Source organism: Saccostrea cucullata, unplaced genomic scaffold (genome assembly GCF_032062105.1).
Source record: "Saccostrea cucullata isolate Sc308-1 unplaced genomic scaffold, CSIRO_AGI_Scuc_v1 ctg776, whole genome shotgun sequence".
In the NCBI taxonomy this organism is placed as follows: domain Eukaryota; kingdom Metazoa; phylum Mollusca; class Bivalvia; order Ostreida; family Ostreidae; genus Saccostrea; species Saccostrea cuccullata.
The window spans coordinates 11,264-33,344 of NW_026918019.1; the positions used below are offsets into that span (position 1 = coordinate 11,264).

A 22,081-nucleotide genomic window follows, 5' to 3' on the forward strand; every position below is an offset into this window, starting at 1 on the left:
GTGTCATTTAAAAGAACTTCATTAGTGGAGTATGAATACCAAATATGAAATCTCTACCTTTCATGGTTCAAAAGTTATGGTGAAGGTTAAAGTTCGGGACAAACAAACAAACAAACAAACAGACAGACAGACAGACGGACAGACAGACAGACAGGACAAAAACAATATACGCCCTGGATCTATCGATCCAGGTGCATAAAAATACAAGGCAGAATTTGTATTAAAACTGTACCTTGTTCTTTCAGATAATGTATATCTACACGTGTCTTTGATTGATTTTTATAATTTTTATGTAATCGAGGTTTTAAAATATCCTTGAATGTAGCAAGCTATTTTTTCGGAGGATTCTCTGACTCCAAAAACATGTTCATCACGAAAGCAAAAGTATGTTTTAAAAAGTCATTATTTTATTTCTACTTCTTCCAGGATGAATGGCAGCATAGTTAACACATCTTTTACTGAGAAGCATTCCATTAAACTTGGTAGAGTCGGAGGTTTTGAAAAATAAATGTGAAAAATACTTCCAACATTCCTAAGAGCATACGTTGTTTTCTCCATGGATACAATGATGAGAATTGTAAAAAATGCGCCTTTTCTCAGTAGCTCTGCGATGATTTTTCCTTGACGTTTAGAGCATGCAACCATCAATGGCGTCACTTCCGAATGATCAGAAACATTAACATTTGCACTGTTATCAAGCAAAATGTTAACGACATCTATACTTCCTCCACATACAGCATGCCGTAAAGCGGTCTTACCTTCGGCATCTTGACAATTTATGTCTCCAGTTGCCTTAATCAAAATTTTGACAACGGAGGACTGACCTCTAAGAGCTGCTACCATAAGTGCATCATCGACTTTGAATTCACTTATGTTTTCAATAGCTCCAGAAAATAGCAAATAATCTACAATTTCTGTGTATCCCTTTTCTGCTGCAGCATATAGTGGGTCAATTTCCTCAATGTTCTGTGTCACATCTGATCCTTCATCAATCAGTATTTTTACAATATCCTCATGGCCATTTGCAGAAGCAATCCATAATGCATTTTCTTTTCTTTCATTTATCATATTTATGTCTGCGTTATAACTTAACAGATAGCAAACAACATCGTTATGACCCTCACCAGCTGCAAGCATGAGAGGCGTGTTATTGTTCGCTGCATATTCATTCAGATCACATCCATGTTGTTGCAACAGAGATACTATTTCCAATTTTCCATTCTTCGCAGCGATAGTTAGAGGAGTAAATCCATTTTTATCCCGGATATGAAAATCTGCTTTTCTTTCTAAAAGCAGTGAAGTGATTTCTTCGTGACCCTCAGACGCAGATATCCAAACAGCATTTCTTGTATAAGCATCCGTACCATTAACATTTGATCCACTTTCAAGCAAGAGTTCTATTAAATTCGTGTGATTATTTAGAGCTGCTTGCATTAAAGGAGATCTTCCTGTACAACTGCATTTGTTGATTTCAGCACCAAAATTAATTAACTCTTTTGCTACCATATAATGTCCTTGTAATGCAGCATAGAAAACTGGTGTCTCTAGACCTTTGTTAACATGGTTCACATTCGCCCCATTTTTTAGTAAAGTTTTTACAACATTCAAATGACCATATGCAGCTGCAAAGTGGAGTGCTGTATTCAAATTGATATCATTTTGATTGACAGAGCATTTTTTCGAAAGAAGAAATTTAACAATATCATCATGTCCTTTAAATGCAGCAGAATGTAAGGGCGTAATCCCCTTGTTCTCAACAACATCAAGAATCGCGCCGTGATCAAACAGGCATATAACAGTTTCTAGGGAGCCACTTAAGCAAGCGTAGTGAATAGGATACAGCCATGCCTGATCGTGATGATTTACAAGAGCATTTTGTTGAAGTAATAGACATACAATATCAGTGTTTCCATTTCTAGCAGCAAGCATAAGAGGACTAGTGCCACTGTCCGTTAAATTGTTCACATTTTCATCACAGAAAAGTTCCAAAATACATCTGTCATCAATATAGTCGCAAGCAACGTGAAAAGGAGTTGCCCCGTTACTATTCCGAATTGATGTACTAGCTCCATGCTTGAGGAGAATCTTCAAAGTAGCAACACCTCTCTGTCTCTCATTTTCTGACATACATTTATGAAAACTGGTAATTGCCATCGTCAAAGGAGTATTTCCTTGAACATCAAAACAATTTACAGGAAATTTATATTTTAATAAAAAAGCAATCATTTCACTGTGATGTAAGAGAGATGCAATCTGAAGTGCATTTAATGATGAACAATCATTGCAAAACCATTTTTGGTATAAGACACTCTCACCCATTAAGTCTAGGATAAGCCGAGCTACTTGTACGGACCCATTTAAACACGCTGCTAAGAAGACGCTTTTAGATATCATTGTTCTGCCATTTTCTATTCTATCTATGCGTTTTAAAAGTGCTTCGATAATTTTTTTGTCACCATATATAATATACATTTGAAACGGAGATATTTCATGTGCAAGTAAAGCTAAACTATGTTTATTTGTTTCGGCAACTCGCAAGTTTTTATCGATTTCCCGAATCAAACATATCTCTTTTGCACATGATGTCTGTTCTCTTTCCTTTTGTAGTATTTGATTAAACATTATGTAAAATTTATAAAATGGAGACATATTGGAACTAGAGGGATCCTTTGAGAAATAATTGTTAACTACTTGCAATATTTCTTCCAGAACTGTCGTAATATCTCTAATGAAAGACCATATACGTTTACGCAAAAACGGTTCCATCATGTTCATTGTCATTTGAAAACAGTTTGTACTTTCACAAAAGCACTGAAAAGCTTGCTCTGCACTCATATTCCAAATGCAATAAAGAAAATAATTGTTTGATTTTACATTGTTTTCTTTTAGGTTTAAAAGATTTGTGATACTGAATTCCTTTACTGATACCTCAGATGAGTCTATATACCGGCGAGTATCTTTTGTACGAAGCATTATTTCTTGAATCTTTTCATCTAAGCTTTGAAAATTTTGCATTAGGACTGGATCATTAAGGATCATCCTCAAAAGCTTCAATAGTTCTATTACTATCGATTTCAATCTTTGTTTAAATTCTTTTGGATCCGGGTGCTGAATCTTATCTAGTATCATATCAATGTCAATAATATCCATCAATCTCTCAATCATTGACTCAATTACTGCGCCTTCAGTTTCTTCAGTAAAATTCCTTTGCTGGAAAAATGCGATAAAATTATTAAACGATATATCTTCTTCGATTGTACTTTTTTCTGGTGTTACTATATCAAGTGATTGCTCCTTCTTTTGAATGAAAGCTCCAAAAAGAGTCAGAACATATTTGTTATTTACAAATGCTGCCTTAAAGAAAGAATGCATAATAGATCTTTCAGGATAAGTTGTGGTTAAAAACATCTCTTGAAATTGTATGTTATCCATATTAAAAATTCTTTTGATAAAAATATTCTGTATTTTACAATGCCTGAATGATGGACACAAAACTACGTCTATGAAATTGTCTTTCATTTCTAAAAAAAATCTGTCTGCCAGGTCATCTGCATAGTCCTCGTGAAGAATTATTGATAGATCGTTATCGTTTTTTTTTAATGATTTTAGGTTTTAGAAATACCCTTCTCCTTAGTACAGATAGCGGGCAAATCTTTACGAGAAGATCTGGAAAATCAGATGCTATTGTGTATGTTACGACATCCATTAAAAAATCGTGGCAAAATATGTACTTCCCTGACTCTTTCTTCACGAAAACATTCACCAGAGATTCTAATTTTTCACGAATTAATCCTTTTGGAGTTTTACAATCAACAAAACACACCTCAAAAATTTCCTTGAATATGTCGTTTGTGATATTTGAAATATCGCATTCAAGATTGCCGCTTGTTGAGAGTAAGAGAATTAAACTGAAGTAAGCTAATCTATCATTGGTTTTAAAGTATGCAATTTCTTTTGATATTTCTGATACAGGTTCTGTGAAAAATTTACTTCCTTTTTGTCTGTATTTTTCATTACTTCCAAATAAAGAACAAAGCAATGGAAAATAATGTTCTGTTTCTAAAATACGGTTTTTCTCCTTCTCATCAAAATTGCATATATCCGTAAAATGCTGATTCAGTATACACATTTTTTCATCTTTGCTTAACAGAAATTTCTCGTGAAGAGGAACACAATTTGTGTTTAACAATTTGACGCATCTTTTATCATTCTTTATCGCTACTCTGGTTGTGACAATTAATTTCAATCGTTCGCTTTTAAGTATCTTTTCCACAAAGTCTTCTAGTGACATCCATTCACTGAGGAGGCATTCGTTGATTGAATCTTTACCAAGCGGATCGTGCAGTACGTACATTTGGTTAAAAGACACATTCGGATTAGCTAATTCATGAAATTCTTTGATTTTACTAATAGGCACGACACTCCATCCTCGTTTTACATACTTCAAAGCAATATGCTGAGCCATTGCAGATTTACCACAACCAGAAGGACCAACGATGGTTACGATGGATTTTTTATCAACGAGTCTTTCGGTATATTTACAGCCACTGGTCTCGTAGTATTTGTTGTCATCTTCCTCCCAATTGGAGATGATGATTGATTTTTTGTTCGATGCTGGAATATAATATCAAAATTGTATTGCAGTGATAAAAAATTTAATAGAGGAATCTTTATGAATATTCTCTCAAACTCTTTCTATAATACTACCATGTACTTGGCTATTAAAATACTCCTAAGTAAGGGTAAACCCCATATTAATTGTACTTCAAAAATAACTAAAAAGTCTGCTATTGGAAGCAACAGCCTTGCAATAGCGTTTGTCGCCCCGTACTAGACATTCAATTTTTTTCATCACTTAAATAATGCCAATTCGCTAAGCTTGGACAACCATCAACTCGTATCAGTCCTTTTGGTACTTTGAAAATTTAAATTTAAATTTAAAAATTTTGATTTTAAGTTTTCACTTTTGCCCTGTTTCCAAGGCAACTATTGACAATTTGTAAGTTTTAAATGCAACATGCACAATTACAGATATTAATAATTAAATAAAAAAGTTTCATTACGTATGTCCAAGGGATCAGAGAGCACACTCGCGGACGAAACTCGTCGCTTTTTGCAGGTTTCCATGGCAATGGTAGCCTTTTTGAAACTGAATGACCACACAACACAGCTACAACCAGTGATCGTCCTATGAGAAAAGTTTCAGGAAGAATGTGTCCCAGCCATCTCCGAAAAAAATTCGTAGAACAAAAACATGCGTACAATCGCAATATGTCTTCCTTGACTTTTTTCGGGGCGACATAATAAAACCATCGAATATTCATGGCAATATCCCCGAATGCTTATATAATTGTCATCTTAGTTAAGTTGCAAGATCAAATTCCTTTCTTTTCCTTTGTCTTAAAATATGAAAAATTTTTTAAGCCAAAAATCTTATTAGGTCGCCCCGAACAAAGTCAAGGACGACATATTGCGATTGTACGCATGTTTTTGTTCTTCAGGCTGATTCTCAGAGATGGCTGGGACAATATTCCTGAAACTTTCCTCAAAGGACGATCACTGGTTGTAGTTGTGTTGTGTGGTCATTCAGTTTCAAAATGGCCACCGTTGCCATGGAAACCTGCAAAAAGCAACAATTTTGTCCGCGAGTGTTCTCTTTGGTCCCTTGAACATTCGTCATGGAACTTTTCTTTATTTTGGTTTAATAATTGTAGTTCTGTGATTCGCATTTAAAATTTTCAAATAATCAATTATTGCCATGGAAACCAGTGAAAAGTGAAAATTCTTTAACATTGATTTTTAAATCAATGTACCAAAAGGACTGATACGAGTTGATGGTTGTCCAAGCTTAGCTGATGGGTATTGTTTTAGTGATGAAAAATGAAAGTCTTGTCCAGTTCGGGGCGACATACCCTACTGCTTGCAATAGCAGACTTTCTAGTTATCATTATTATTTTAAAACCCCCCTTTTTTTATAAAAAATTGAAATTTAAAATCAATCAAGTACATTACTTAATTAAAGCTACATGTGATACACTTTGTCCGACATATTTCTCCTTCATTGCCTCTATCTGCTGCAACCCTTATACAACGTTAGCTTTTTTGTTAGCTTTCATAAAAAAAGTGAGATTCAGCCAATGAACAGAAATGTTCTTGTCTTGTAAAGTTCTAAAATTTGTTTCAACAATAATGTATTTTAAGGTCAATCTAAAACGTCATTGTAGAAGTAATCTCGCCTAATCGTTTTCCTATTTGTAACATAATGTTGCACATAATAGATTATAGAACCGCGAAATTTTTTTAGTTAAACCTCATCGTGATCATGATGATGACCTTCAATTAATTTCTCTTGGGCGCGGACTTTAGAGAAAGTTCTTCTTATAAATGAATAAAGTCAGTAAGCTTAGGTTAAAATTCTATGAATGACTTAGATTACTAGCATGGTACATATATTTTTTAAACAAGTTCTGAGCTAATGCTCACAAGTAATTCCCCTGCTCTGGTGTTAACATACACATCATTTAAATATGTATACATAAGTTCAGTGATATGGCAAATGCATGGATAGATAGGAAGTTGACATCAGATTAAAATAAAGATTAATCCCACTATATAACATGCCTCAACAAAGAATGTGCTAAAATTTCAAGCATCAATGACGAGAAGAAGCTGAGAAAACTGCGATGAACGTTGTTATGTATGAAACAAACAGACACACGGATGGACAGTAAGATTACATTGGAATCATATAAAAATAAATGCAATCATATGACATGCCTCAGAGAAGATTATGTTAAAATTTCAAGCATCTGCCATGAGTAGTTGCTGGGAAAACTGTGACGAAAACTTGTTATATACAAACCAGAGGAGTCTGAAGTTTTTATGGTCAAAAAATAAATCCAGAAGAAAATTTCCCAGCAGAATTTCAGCGTGTTATGGGGGGACCCATCTACACTAATAAATCTGGGCTTGGCCTGTAAAATCTCGCTGCTTATTCAGTATCCGGAATGTTTATGCTATTTATTTTAGCTAAGAAATTTAATCTTCTTGACGACTACAGACCGTTCTGGCCCTTCTTCCACTTTAAAAGCTTATCCTGGACTCTATGCCACTGAACCGGAAGTGAACTCCGCAGTGAATTTTTGACGTAATTGAAGAAAAGAAACCAAAAAAAAATGCATTTTAATCTTCATGTGCAATTTATTGTTATTATTTGTGATCAATAAAAAATTATATTTCTCGAACAAAATAATGCATTATAAGGTCGCTAAGTATAGCGGTTTGGCTCTTTGTTGACTTGGCTTTTCAGTGATTTAAATTTTGCTCCTTGTAAAAACTGAATTATCTGTCCCTGGTACATATCGTCATATAAGAAAGAAACAGAATTGACATTTTTAAAAAAAAATTTTCTTAAATATATTTTGAATAACGGGGAATCAAATTACGCTCAACAATTTTTTATTTTATGTTATTTGAACATCCTTATACAGACGTCAAAAATTCACTCCGAGATTCACTTCCGGTTTAGTGGCATGGAGTCCAAGAGGAGCTGTCAATGTAGAAAAAGGCCATGTTCGGCCTGTAGTCGTCAAGCAGATTGGATTTTTCAACTTGAATAAATAACAAAAACGCTCCGGATACTGAATTTTCTGCAAGATTTTTCTGATTAAGCCTAGATCTATTTGTTTAGGTGGGTACTCCAAAAACACGTTGCCATTCTGGTGATTTTTTTAAGTGAAGTTGGGAAAAAAATGCGGAATTTTTTTTTTTGTTGACTTTTTTTTTGGGGGGGATGATAAAACTACTGTTTTAGTTTATTAAGTTGAGGGTGAGAAAAAAAGTTACCGGAATGTTATTATTATTTTTTTTTGTACGATAAAAACTTCAGACTCCTGTGGTACAAACGTACATAGGCAATGATGAACAAGAAGTTGACATCGAATTTAATCAAAAAGGCATCCTGTCATATGGCACGCATCAGAAAAGATTGAGTTAAAATTTCAAGTATCTGGGATGAGTAGTTCCTAAGAAAACTGCGACCAAAATTTGTTACGGACAGACAGACGGGCAGACACACAGGGGAAAAACAGTATACCCGCTCTCCTTCGGAACGGTGGCATTATTAATTTTTAAAATAAGTTTAAGCATCCCTTTACAGTGTTAGTGGCAAATAAAAAAATTGCACCCAATGTTATGAAATAAATCAACCGGAAAACAAGATGTGTTTGTAAAACACTATGCGCCCGGCGGCAACAAGATTCAAAAACGATTTTTATCATATAGATCACAGTCAAGGTCACAATGTCATTTGAAAGAACTTTATAAGTGGAGTATGCATAATAAATATGAAGTACCCATCTCCTATGTTAAATAGTAATGATGAAAGTTCGAAAAAAGCTTTTTTTTAGCATACTGTTAACAATCAAGGTCACTAGGTCAATGACTTTGGTGTCACTTGGAAGAACTTAATCAGTGGAGTATGCATAGGAAAAATGTAGTCTGTATCTCCTTTGGTTCAAAAGTTATGGTGAAAGTTTAAAAAACTTTTTTTAGCATAAAGGTCACAGTCACGGTCACAAGGTCATTGCCCTTGGTGTCATTTGTATGACACATGCATACAAAATATGAAGTCTCTATATCTTATGGTTAGAAAGTTATGGGAAAAGTTCGAAAAACGCTATTTTTAGCTTGTAGTTCACAGTCAGAGTCACAAGATCATTGACCTTGGCGATTTTTGAAAGAACTTTTTAAGTGGAGTATGCATATCAAACATGAAGTCTCTACCTCTCAAGGTTCAAAAGTTATGGCGAAGGTTAATGTCAGCTGAACCGGAGCTACTTTATAGACAATACGGCTGCGCTAATTATATTACACGTACACAGTGTGTTGAATTCGATCCGTTCACAAACACTTGATTATTTGAAAATATTAAATACATACTTTTTAGTAATCGTATGTCAGATGCTTATTCATTATCGCTTTTCAAAGCATTACGTTTTCTCTAGGCGTTAAGCAGGCAATCGGACTAACTTATACCGTATATCCGGGGTTTTTTACGCGATGATCTATTTTTCGCATTTTTTGCAACCATTTTTAATTCGCAAAATATAAAACACGCAGACATTATGTCAGCTATGATGTGACATAAAAACATAACCATTTTCACATAATTTGATTTCACTTGTATCAAGCAATTTCATTGGATGAATCATTCAGAGGAACATATAATATTTTGGATAACATAACTTGCCTACGTCACAATGAGTCACGTGAAAATCTTATTACTTTGCTTGACTTGACTTTTAAAATATGCTAATTTTGAAGCTTTTTTCCGGAGGAAAAATTGTCTCATTGTCTACACTGAAATTAAATTATGAGGAATGAAGCTTATTTCAACTTTTGTTATACGAAATAACATAACTTGGGGCAGTTTACGCATTTTTATAAACCGCTTCGCGGTTTATAAAGCGTAAACTGCCCCAAGTTATGTTTAATCGTATAACATAAGTTGAAATTAGCTTCATTCCTTAATTAAAAAAAACAAAACAAAAAACAGCAAAATAAAAACTGTACTTATCTACCCCTTATTAGAAAAGTTTCCAACACGCCAAAAAAAAGGGGGGGTATACGGTATTTGCTTACAAAGTCAGAAGCAGTTTCGCATTTTTTTTTAATTTTCTGCTTATTACAGTCACATTATGGCATTGGGCAGTTGAAAAGGTGTATAACCCCTACGTGTTATTTTGAACACCTGATTTTATTTAAGTTACACTTCCAAATACATTTAACGATCTCAGCTAAACTGTACATTCATAATTCTTTAATATTATTTGATGTCAACTTGCTTATATAGATGACATTAAATTCACTTGCACTACCCACTATCGACACATTTTACTCTAAATTCCCATTATCAATTACTAAAATATGATATTTATTTAATCATTTATTTCAGCAATTCTTTTGTTTAGATTACGAGGAAAGATTTTGAGGTCTACTTGCGTAATCAAGTGTGCAGATATACAAATGACAATTCCCTGTTACATAGAGTTAATAATATACCTTGATGGAACATGTCATCTTGTGCATTTTGTATTATTTTGCCCAGCACCTAAAAAACAAAACATTTTTAAACGACATGTCAAAAATTGAGAATTTCTGAATATAGATATGGAGCAGAAAGATAAGAATGTTTTTATTTCAATCAAAATTACGTAAATGCAAATAAAACACTAGTCTTTGAATAAACTAAGATAGGCTTGTACGTGCTTGCTGTTAAAGGATCTAAAAATCTGTTAAATCAATCATTCAAAGCTTAGTACAATTCTCTATTATCCTTCGACTTTCAGTATGTGGCATTATCCAACATATGCATAGCTTTTCTCAAATGATGACACAGATTCTCAATGCTTAAAAAATTAAGAACATCAGCAACTTCGATTCAGATTGATGTTTATACTTACAACAGCGAACTGACTTAAGTATTTTTATCCCTAATAGGTCTAAATTCTCTATATTTAAATATTCGTCAGATACATCAGATAGACAGATGATACTCTGATATCAAATTAAAGCATTTTATAGTAGAAAAGGATTGCCCACGAGAAAGTTTGAAAAAGAACAAGATAGGACAAGTAATGCCTCATGGCCCCCAAATTTCTTAGAAAATAATTTACTAGTAAAAAAAACGACACCCCAGTCTTTTGAAAGACTGGACTTGTATTGTTCGGAAAATACTCTCAAAATGCGTGTATAATATCATTGCTAAGTATCTGACCATCACTTGTCCAGGAAGATCATATAACTTTCTTGAATTTAATGCCCTGTTCACACGCAAAGTTTAATTCGAATTAAGGACAGATGATACAAACAAATTTTTTCGCTGAAAAAGATTGAATATCATGTCACAAGTTTAGAAAAGTGGATAATTCTTAGAATATTTTCTCCTAAGAACTGGAAAATGAAATAGACTAGGAAAATATTAGTAATATTTCAATAAAAAAACAAATATAGACAAATCACATTCAGTAAAGGTTTACAGGTGAAAACAAATTTCATAATATGTTACCTTGGTGCTAAAAGTGTAGTATAAACTTTAGAAAAATATACCAAACCAGGTGAATCTTAAGAGGAGGAACAAAATGACAAAAAATTAGCAATATCACATAGGCTGATTTTTACCATTTAACTTTAAAAAGTCTTTTTCATATTCCAGTTCTTAGGAGAACAAAATCTAAGAACCATCCACTTTTCCAAACTTGTGACATGATATTTAATCTTTTTCAAAGGAAAAATTTGTTTGTATCATCTGTCCTTAAACGTAAAGTTACTGCAAATTAGCTTCGCTTTGCGTTCACACGGAGAATTTAATACGAATTAGTTTAATTCGAATTAGTTTACTGCGCATTAAATTACTTCGCATTAGCTCCGTGTGAACGATAAGCGAAGCTAATTCGAATTAAATTCTGAGGCATGCGTAATGGCGAAATTTAGTCAAACGCCACTTTCTGGTGGTCAGCTATAGGTACTTGAGCTATTTTTGAGTGAAAAACTAAGGAAAATTTTGTAAATCATTAAAATGTGAATACAGACACTTTGTCATTTGCCATTTATATGTCAAATGGATCTGCTTCTGTATAAGGTGACGCGTGATTTGCAAATGACGTCATAATAGCCTTACTGACGTCTGGCCGAAGAAGTAGAATTTTAATTCGCATTAGTTTACTTCGCTTTAGCTGTCGTGTGAACGCAGTTTAATTCGTATTTGTTTCATTTGCATTAGTTTATTTCGCATTAATTTACTGCGAATTAAAGGTGTCGTGTGAACAGGGCGTAAGTTGCATACACGTATAAATGCCTTTTACATCCCTGCGTAAAAATAGTTGCCCTTTCTGTAAACTTAGTCTATTATTTCGACTGTATGTTTGTCATACTTAAATTTCATTCATCTCAAATCTTTTATGAAACAGTTTTTATTTATAGGAGAAAAGAGACATGTTTCTGTTTTTTCTTCTATTTATGACCCCCTGAAAGGCCCCTATCCGATCAGATTATGTCAGTCAATTTTTTTTCCGATTATTGTGTAATACACATACGGTTTTGAATAACCTAATGGGTAAAAGTTTATAATTCATCTAAGTGAACATAAAGGATCTACCATCTCTGACAGATTTGGTTCCTAGCTTATAAGTTTTGACACACATGTATTTTCACATTCAAATTAAACCAAGACAAACAAAATGTGTTTGTGAAACACAATGAGCCAGGCTGCAACAAATTTATTTAAAAAAAAATTTGGCATAAGGTCACAATGAAGGCCACAAGGTCACTGATCATGGTGTCATGTGAAAGATCTTCATCAGTGGAGTATGCATGCCAAATATGAAGTCTCTATCTTTCATGGTTCAAAAGTTATGGTGCAGGTTTAAAAAAAACTATTTTTAGCATATAAGACACAGTCGAGGTCACAAGGTCATTGACCATGGTGTCATGTGAAAGGGCTTTAAAGGTGGAGTAGGCATGCCAAATATTAGGTCTCTATCTTTCTTCATTCAAAACTTATGGTGAAGGTTATAGTTTGCCGTCAAAAAAGCTATATTTAGCGTATAGGCTACAGTCAAGGTCACAAGGTCATTGACCATGGTTCATTTAAAAGAACTTTAGTAGTGGAGTAGGCATACCAAATATGAAGTCTCTATCATTCATTGTTCAAAAGTTATGGCCAAGGTTAAAGTGTGCAAAAAAACTCTAGTTTTAGCATATAGGTCACAGTCAAGGTCACAAGGTCATTGGTCTTGGTGTCATTTGAAAGGGATTGGGTAGTGAAGTAGGCATACCAAATATGAAGTTTCTATCATTCATGGTTCAAAAGTTATGGCCAAGGTTAAAGTTTGCAGACAAACAGACAAACAGACAAACAGACACACAGACAGACAGACAGACAGGACAAACACATCTTGTTTTCTCCCTGTCTCTCATTTTTAAGCTCACCCTTCATATCAAAAGGTGTTGCTACGACGGTCCTTACTTCTATGTAACTAAACTTCCCATTGTTAAGTATTACTTGAACATTTAATTTTATTGCTATTTGCCAGCGAAAAACAAGATGTGTTGATGAAACTTTAATGCTCCCTCTTAAATTCTCTTCAATGCATGTCAAACTCCAAAGATCAAGATAAAAAGTGTTACAAGGGACATGTGTGAGATGGTGTGGAATATGAAAGCCCTATTTCTACCTGTTAAAATTATGACCAAGGTGATATTTTTAAAACATGGGTCAAACTCTTAGGTCAAGGTCAAAACTATTTATACCAGCTGAAAGGTCTTCTCACAAGAAATACACATCAGAAGGATGAAAGCCCTGGCTCCATCTGTTCAAAAGTTATGGCCAAGGTTAAAGTGAAGTATATTTTGTAAAAGGTGGTCAAACTCAAAGGTCAAAAGATCATATTTGGTGGTATTCAAAGAAAGGTCTGTTCACAAGGAATACACATGTGAAATATGAAAGCCATAGCACCATCCACTTAAAATATGTGAACTATGTTAAAATTGACAACAGGGAGACAAACAGACAGCCATGACAGAAACAATATACCCCCTGTATCTTTAGATCCCCGGGGATTAAAAAAATACCTTTTAATTTTTTTCATAATGCTCTTGAAATAACAGATGGTCCAAAGGCCTTAATGGTCACCAACAACAACATGGAAAGATCCGTAGATTTATTATTATTAAATTGGTAGATGACGCTTTGTTGACAAAATGAATGAGAAAGAAGATGCTCAGTATCAATTCAATAATTAGTATAATATTTAGAAACAACTTATAGATTAAGTTCTAAACTGCCCTCATATATCACCATTCAGACTAATAAGGACATATGCAAGGTACCTTTAAGTTACTAACTGGTAATTTTTCAAGATAATCTTGATTTAAGATTGTAGTACCATCAGATGTTCATAGACAAAAAATCAACATACATTAGCAGGGGTTTTTGGAAGATATCAAATTACGAAAAATTTTTCATTAGTTAAAGAAAAATTTAAAAAAAATACAAAACATGAATTCCAGATTTTTTCCATCAAAATCCATATATAGACATTAAAAGTATTGCTCACAAGTCCTTCATTTAATGGAACTCTTCAACTCCACGCAAGAGTTCAATAAAGTTTATATTACGTTGCATATGACCTGCTTGGTCTTTGAAGTACATTTTTAAAAAGTTACTTTGTCTCATTTTATTTATCAATTAATTACAAGTCTGTATGATTATTAAAACTATGCTTGTAGTTTTTATATTCTACGATAAACTTTCTTGCATAATTTTCTTATTCTATTTACTTTTCAAATATATTACTTACAGTTATTAATTATCAAAAGCGAATTCAAAAGGGGGAATAAATTAATTCAGTAAAACACAAATCTATAGGGCCCTACCCAGGATCGAAACACGACCAAATGGTCCAGATGTTTTAACATCTGGTAAAATATCATTGTTCATTAAAACATTTACTTTCTCTGCTTTTGATAACCAAGGAACATATTTATTTTGCAATTGTAAAGACAGGAATTGCATAATTTGATCAAAATAGCCAGTGTTATCATTATAGTAATTATAATTAACAAAAAATGTTTTTATTATACATGTAGTATTTATATATTTTTACTGGATTATGAAAACTTCGGGGGAAATGGTAGATATGAGTGGTTTTTGAAATATTTTATTTCTTTTTTCGAATGTTGTCATATTGCAGATTTCTTAGAAACAAAATTTGTTTGAAAGGACTTGTGTCAAGTCTAATAGTTCAGTAAATGATAGATTAATCTATTCAACTTTAATTCATTTCAAATCTTTATGTCTCTGAGTTGTACCTGTGCTTGTAAATCATCTGAAATGAAATTGTGACCGGGACTGGGGGCGCCGCTGCCTCCTATCATTTTTTTTCAAACGTTACCTTTTTTGAAATGTTCATTGAAAGGTGGTTCCCCTCCCCATTTTTTGTTGCACCATATAGCCAAATTGGAATTTAATAATATGGTACTTTTTGAATAACGGATGACTACACTCAAGGTTATGCGAAATTCACGTCGAAATGAACTTTCAAAACAGTCATTATTATAATAGAAATCTCGTTTTTTTTAAATACATGTTATTGTTATTCATTCAATCAAAGTGTAAATCACGTGTTCTTGGAATGCCGTGATGACAAAACATGAAATTATTCATTGTCTTACAATTGATGATTATTTTTAACTTTTAAATTGGATGTCTAATTAACAGATCACTGTGGTTAATATAAAAAAGTGAAAATAGGTTAAGATTTAAAAGAACAGAAGCGACCAAAAAAGACATAAAACTCGTTAAGTGCAGTCATCCTTTAAGGACAGATGATACAAACAATTTTTTTCTTCGAAAAAAGATTTAATATCATGTCGCAAGTTTAGAAAAGTGAATGGTTCTTAGAATTTTTTCTCCGAAGAACTGGAAAATGAAATTGACTTTGAAAATATTAGTAATATTTCAATGAAAAAACAAATATAGACAAATCACATTCAGTAAAGGTTTACAGGTGAAAATAAATTTCAGAATATGTTATCTTGGCGCTAAAAGTGTAACATAAACCTTAGAAAAATATACCAAGCCGGACGAATTTTAAAAGGAAGATCAAAATGATATCAATATCACATAGGCTGATTTTTACCATTTAGCTTTTCCTAATAAAAATCACCTGGCTTGGTATATTTTTCTTAAGTTTATATTTCACTTTTAACACCATGTTAACATATTCTGAAATTTTTTTTCACCTGTAAACCTTTACTGAATGTGATTTGTTTATGTTTGTTTTTTCATTGAAATATTACTAATATTTTCCAAGTCTTTTTCATATTTCAGTTCTTAGGAGAACACATTCAAAGAACCATCCACATTTCTAAACTTGTGACATGGTATTAAATCTTTTTCAAAGACAAAATTTGTTTTTATCATCTGTCCTTAATTGTGAAAAAAAGTTTAAACTTGACCCCTCTACCCACCAATACACATATGCTTACATAATTACGATACAGGATTTTATCGTTTAACAATGTTTCTTTTCGCTTGTGAAACTTTGAAATCTGATTTGTCGTTGACTCTTTCCCTCCCCCCTTTTCAAAAACAATTTACGATCCCTTCAAATCGTTTTCCAATTTATCCACTTTATTAATATAATAGAGGTTAAGTTTAATTTCTATTTCCTAGTAATTGACTTATTTGTATGTAATAATTTTTTGTGAATTTGCAATTACAGTGGACCTTCAGATATCCGGACCCCAGATATCCGGATGCTTCAGTATCCGGACGCTTTTTCATCGGAACAGAATTTTAAAATGTTATTATGTCTTGTTTAACTGGTGATTCAGGTATCCAGACGCTTCACATATCCGGACAGATTGACTGGAAACCAAAGTGTCCGGATAAATGAGGCTCCGCTGTACATATGTAGAAGATGGGAGTGGAGACGGTCGCTTTTTCAATGATCATTTCAAGAGAATAAAGTGGGGAGGGCCCACCTGTTGCTGATCGCGCGGTTACGAACATGATCATGACTTGATTTTAAAAAGATATTGAATACATCTTATTTGATTTTGTAAAACGATTATGGTCATCTGTATAATTGTTTAACGGTCATCATTTTGTCATTAGAATGTGTTTTGTACCGTCCTCATACTGCGAAATTTCAAAGGCATTTTTCTATCATTTTTGCTTATTTGGGTAAATAACAAAACTGTCGTAGAGAGAACATGATGTTCGCTTCATCAATATCATATTTATTGAATAATATTTGTTATCACCGACGAAAAAAAAATCAACCGATCGGCTCGACCGACATGTTCTGATGACCGTAATATATATTACGGTCATCGGGTTTCCTAAAGTCCCAGATAGCAAGACTATGTTGGGCCAACATTGGCAAAAGGTTGTATGGTTGGCGTTGGGGGAACAACGTTGGGCCAATATCACCATGCCAATCTTCTCGACCATGACATAATTCCTATGTTGGCCCAACGTTGGTCCAACGTTAGCGACTTCCATTCACTTTACTTCCCAAGGAAGGAGGGATGTTGATGTTGGCCCAACGTTGGCCCACTGTTTCTAATACACCCTTAAAGAAAGTGTCTTTTAAAGTTGGTAGTAGTATGTTGACCCAACGTTGGCCCGATGTTTGTAATACACCCATAAAGAATCAAGTTGATAGTAGTATGTTGGCCAAACGTTGTTCAAACGTTTGTAATATATCCTTAAAAAGTGTCTTATCAAATTGGTAGTAGTATGTTGGCCCGACATTGGCCCGATGTTAGCATGAGTGTTCTTCTGTTTAGATGTTTCAAAGATGGGATATTTATATTGGGCCAACGCTGGCCCAATTACTATACTGCCAACTAAGTGATGGTATCATTTTTAGCTGCTGAGCTTTACGTTGGGACAACGTTGGTTCTAATCAAGTTTTAATTTAGATGCACATTCTGAAATAATTAAGAGGACATTCAATGTCCATGCTTTTAATTGGATGACTGTTTTGTTTAGATCTGATATTTTCAATATTTTAACTTTGAACTTAAATGATCACAGCACGAGAGTGTTTTATTATATTTTTTGAATTGTGCACATGCATGCTTATTTATTTGAAATAAAACCCTTGAAATAATGATTTTTTTCATGAGCGTTGTATTCATGATAATTTACAGAAGAATGAATAAGTTCTCAGGAACAGGATGTGTATGAAGCCTACATATACATAAATCAAAATGACACAGCTTTATAATTAAATGGAAACAAAAGTTAGGTGTTCGCTAAAGATTTAAGAGTCGCCCGGGAATCAAATTACACCAAACTGTGGAGTGAGCTGTCAGATTCAATTGCTCACAGGTTGTATTAGACTGAAAATGCAGTGCAAGTAAGAAGAAGTGAAATTTAAATTTGTGGATTATACACTTGCTATAGCTGCACTTAGAAGCGATGTAAGTATATTTATTCTTATTTATTCACATTAACTGTTAAAATTGATTCGGAATTCATTCTTTTTATGTTTTTGCACACAAGCACTGTAAGTTAAGGTTAAATAACATCTTTTAAATTGTTTCTATCTAATTCTTAACTGTCTATTACAGACACGATTGTAACAAGGAAATTAAGGTGCACTAATAGTATAATACATCATTCTCTTTATTAAAAGATTTAATTTAAGTAATATTTATTCATAAGTCGGATCAGTAATTGTATTGTTTCAAATATCAACCTATTTTGTATTTTCAGTCAGAGACTGCAGGGAAAACAAAAGTTGTGGCGGTAAATAGCAAAAAAATCGAAGGTCGTACATAAAGAAGTGTATAAAGTACGAGTACTTCTCAAGGTGAAGAAAACGGGAGTCGACGATGGGACGGGAAAAGAGCGGGAATACAACAAAAGGACAGTAATAAAGCAAGTGAGCTCTGCTTAAGAATTTTGAATTGATAATTTTTCATTATTTACCTCTATTGTCTATTTTAAAATTTATTTTGTAAATTATGATTAAATTGATATATATGAAATATTTTCACAGTGAATCATTAGTAATGTTTTCATTGAACATGTCCATGTATGCATTATGAATGCAGATTGAATTGTGTATTAATTTTTTTAAAAAAAGTCATAAAATAGGTTTATCTAAAGCATCACTTAAGCAATTGCAAATGTTTCTATGTCATAACTACGTTGGCCAAACAATTTGCCATCTGACATTGTAAAAAAGGGTCAACATTGGGCCAACTTAACCAACCAGTTGTTAAGGTTGGCTGTTAGTTGGCAAACACTAAAATCTACGTTGGCCCAACAATATGCCATCTGACATTTCAACATAGGGCCAACGTTGGGCCAACCTAACTAAACAGTTATTAAGGTTGGCTGCTAATTGGCATACACTAATAACTACGTTGGCCCAACAATATGCCATCTCACATTTCAACAAAGGGCCAACGTTGGGCCAACCTAACCAACCAGTTATTAAGGTTGGCTGTTAGTTGTCATACAAATATACCTACGTTGGCCCAACAATTACCATGGGCCAACAAAAGGTTATCAACAGTGGGTCAACGTTGGAAAACAAATTGGGCCAACCTTGACCCAACTATGTCTTGCTATCTGGGGTGATGTCAGCAAGCTACATAACACGGAAATGAAAAGACCAACGCTCCAGAATTTCGTGTTTTTTCTAGTTCTCTATGAAGTAATATTAAATTATTCGAACTGACATCATTAGATCTGTTTATTAGGCCTTTCCATCTTTCGTGGAAAGACCTTTAAAATTCCCATCTTGAAACCGTAAGATTTAACGAAAACTTTATAGTTCATGATGTAGTGTATTGATATTATGGGAAGTAACTCTGAATGTGTGTTGTGTGTAAGAGTTTGTGTGCAAGAGTTATGTTTCTTAGTGTGGGTCATGTTTCAGTGTGTATCCGGCATGAGTAGTGCGAGCATGGACGTCAGAGTGGAAGCATGTGGTTATGTACATGTATGTATCTGTATACATGAATAAACTGTAAAAACTGGATTCAATTCCAGTATTCTTCAGTGGCGACGAGGATAAGAAAACTACAAAATGGCTACGCTCATAGAACTCAAAAGAGTTGCAAAATTTGATTCAAATGCTGAACCATCGCAGTTAAATCAGGCGTGGAAAAGATGGCACCGAAGTTTTGAAGTTTTGAACTTTTTGCGGTCGGAAAAGGGGTAGCGACCCAGAAGAGAAAAAAGCATTGCTATTACATTGTGCAGGACCAGATGTTCAAGACATTTTTTATACGTTAAATGTTGAGAAAGCGGGTAACAATGACAATGTGTACACAGTTGCAGTAAAAACGTTATATAAACATTTTGAAAACAAAGTGAATGCTCCGTACGAACGTTACGCTTCCCGGAAAATATCACAAATTGAGAATGAAACAGTAGAACAGTTTATTACGAAATTGAGACAACAGGCTGTGTATTGTGATTTCGCAAATCAGGATGAGCAAATTCAGGATCTAGTGATTGAAAAGCGCAGATCTCACAAAATAAGAGCCAAGTTGTTAGAGAAAGGAAAAGACTTTAGAGCAATCGAGGACAACTACATTTGAAATGACTGAAACACAGGCTAGGCATATGGACACTGAAATTGTGGCGTCAGTAAACAGAATTCAGCGACATCGTGACAAAACTGACAAACAGAGACACAGATTTCAGGACAAGAAGCCAGGTAATAAGTGTTTTCGTTGTGGAACGAGAGGGTCATTTCGCCAAAGATGTATCGTGTCCTGCTCGGAATAAGGAATGAAGGAAGTGTGGGAAATAGGACATTTTATGAAATGCTGTTTAACGAAGAAACCAGGAAAAGGCAAACCAAGCATAGGTGGGGAAATTCACAAAATGGACTATTCTGAAGTGGATTCGGACTCAGATGTATATGTGTTCAGTCTGAAAACAGGAAATACATCGTCAGACAAAGTAAAAGTCAGTCTAGGAGGAAATCCTGTAGAATTTGTGATTGACAGTGGTGCTCAGCTAACATTATTGATAAAGAACTCTGGGAATATCTCAGGAAGAAACGTATCAAGTGTCAGTCAGTGAAGTGCGATAAAAAATTCTTTGCTTACAGTTCTACAGAACTTTTGAAATTACTTGGTACATTCAGAACACAGGCATCAATTCAGGAAACTGGTAACAGTAGAGAAGAGGATTTTTATGTACTAGACGGTAAAGGACAAGCGTTACTAGGCAGAGACTCAGCTATGAATTTAGGAGTTCTGAAACTCGGAGTCAACACAGTACAGCCAACTGACATTGTTCATGAATTTTCAGAGTGTTTTCGAGGAATTGGAAAACTAAAAGACTTTAAGTTGAAGTTACATATAGACAAGAATGTGAAGCCAGTAGCCCAAGGCATGTACAGAATTCCGAACACTTTGCGAGATAAAATAGGAGAACAGTTGGACGAACTTGAGTCTCAGGATATCATTGAACAAGTTAATGATCCTACACCGTGGGTCAGTCCAGTCATAATTGTACCGAAACCCAATGGTGACATTAGATTGTGCGTCGATATGAGACAAGCCAATGCTGCCATTATTCGTGAACGGCATCCTTTTCCAACAGTGGATGACATACTCTACATGGTGAATGGTAGCCAAGCGTTTAGTAAGTTAGACCTTAGTGGTTACCATCAAATTGAGCTGGAAGAGTCGTCAAGGGAGATCAATACATTTGTTACGTAATTTACTGGATATTTAAATTTATTTTAAAAAAAAGACCCAAGAAGATTGCTCTTTTATCCCTTTCGAAGATATAGACCCCTTTCAGCGTAAGGCTTGTTATCGTTACTCCTCTGAAACCGTAAAACGCATAGGTTCGAAACCTTTACCAATGTCTTTGATTAATTAAGAAGACTCTTCATTGTAACATTGCGAGAGTATTCTTTGCCATTTCCATAAGATATTGCCCTTGAATTTTTTTTTAATTTCATGATTTTTAAAAACTTTTCAAAAGGAAGTGCATAGAGATTGTTTCACTTATTAGGATATCATCCGAGAATGGCCCCGTGGACCGCAAGTCCACGCTTTAGCGTGGACCTCGAACCTTGTCGGCGTCTTTGAAGTCAGTGTTTCTGTGCACCGTATAACACGGTGTGTCACAGTTCTGATGATAAATATTTTAAACATTTTCATTGCCATTATTCAATAAGATTAAATCAACTTTCTTTTGAAATATTTGTTGTACTTTTCCATAAATTGATATTAATAATTTATCGCATACAGATTTTTTGATTAATAAGATGCCTCAAAATTTAATAACAGCGTACTCGTGTCCAGCAAAAAAATGTACAATCACGTTTTAAGTTAAATCCTAATTATATTAGGCATAAAAAGTTCAATAGACTATTTTTATATAACATTAAGAGGAAACACACTTTCATAAATGAATTACTTGATTGTCTCTACTTTCGATTTTGATTTTAACCGTGTTCATTTAAATTGTTGATACAGGATCGTTTTTCCCTAAGTATGCATTCATACGTAGTACATATCAGAT

General features: G+C 33.9%; 1 protein-coding gene across 1 annotated transcript; it reads right to left on the minus strand.

The window, feature by feature from the left end:
- Positions 1 to 239: 239 nt before the first annotated feature.
- Positions 240 to 3,841, minus strand: LOC134234248 (ankyrin repeat domain-containing protein 50-like). The gene has a single exon (XM_062716330.1). It carries the CDS (start codon positions 3,517 to 3,519, stop codon positions 403 to 405), a length of 3,117 nt encoding a protein of 1,038 aa, XP_062572314.1. The 5' UTR covers positions 3,520 to 3,841; the 3' UTR covers positions 240 to 402.
- Between the last annotated feature and the right edge of the window lie 18,240 nt (positions 3,842 to 22,081).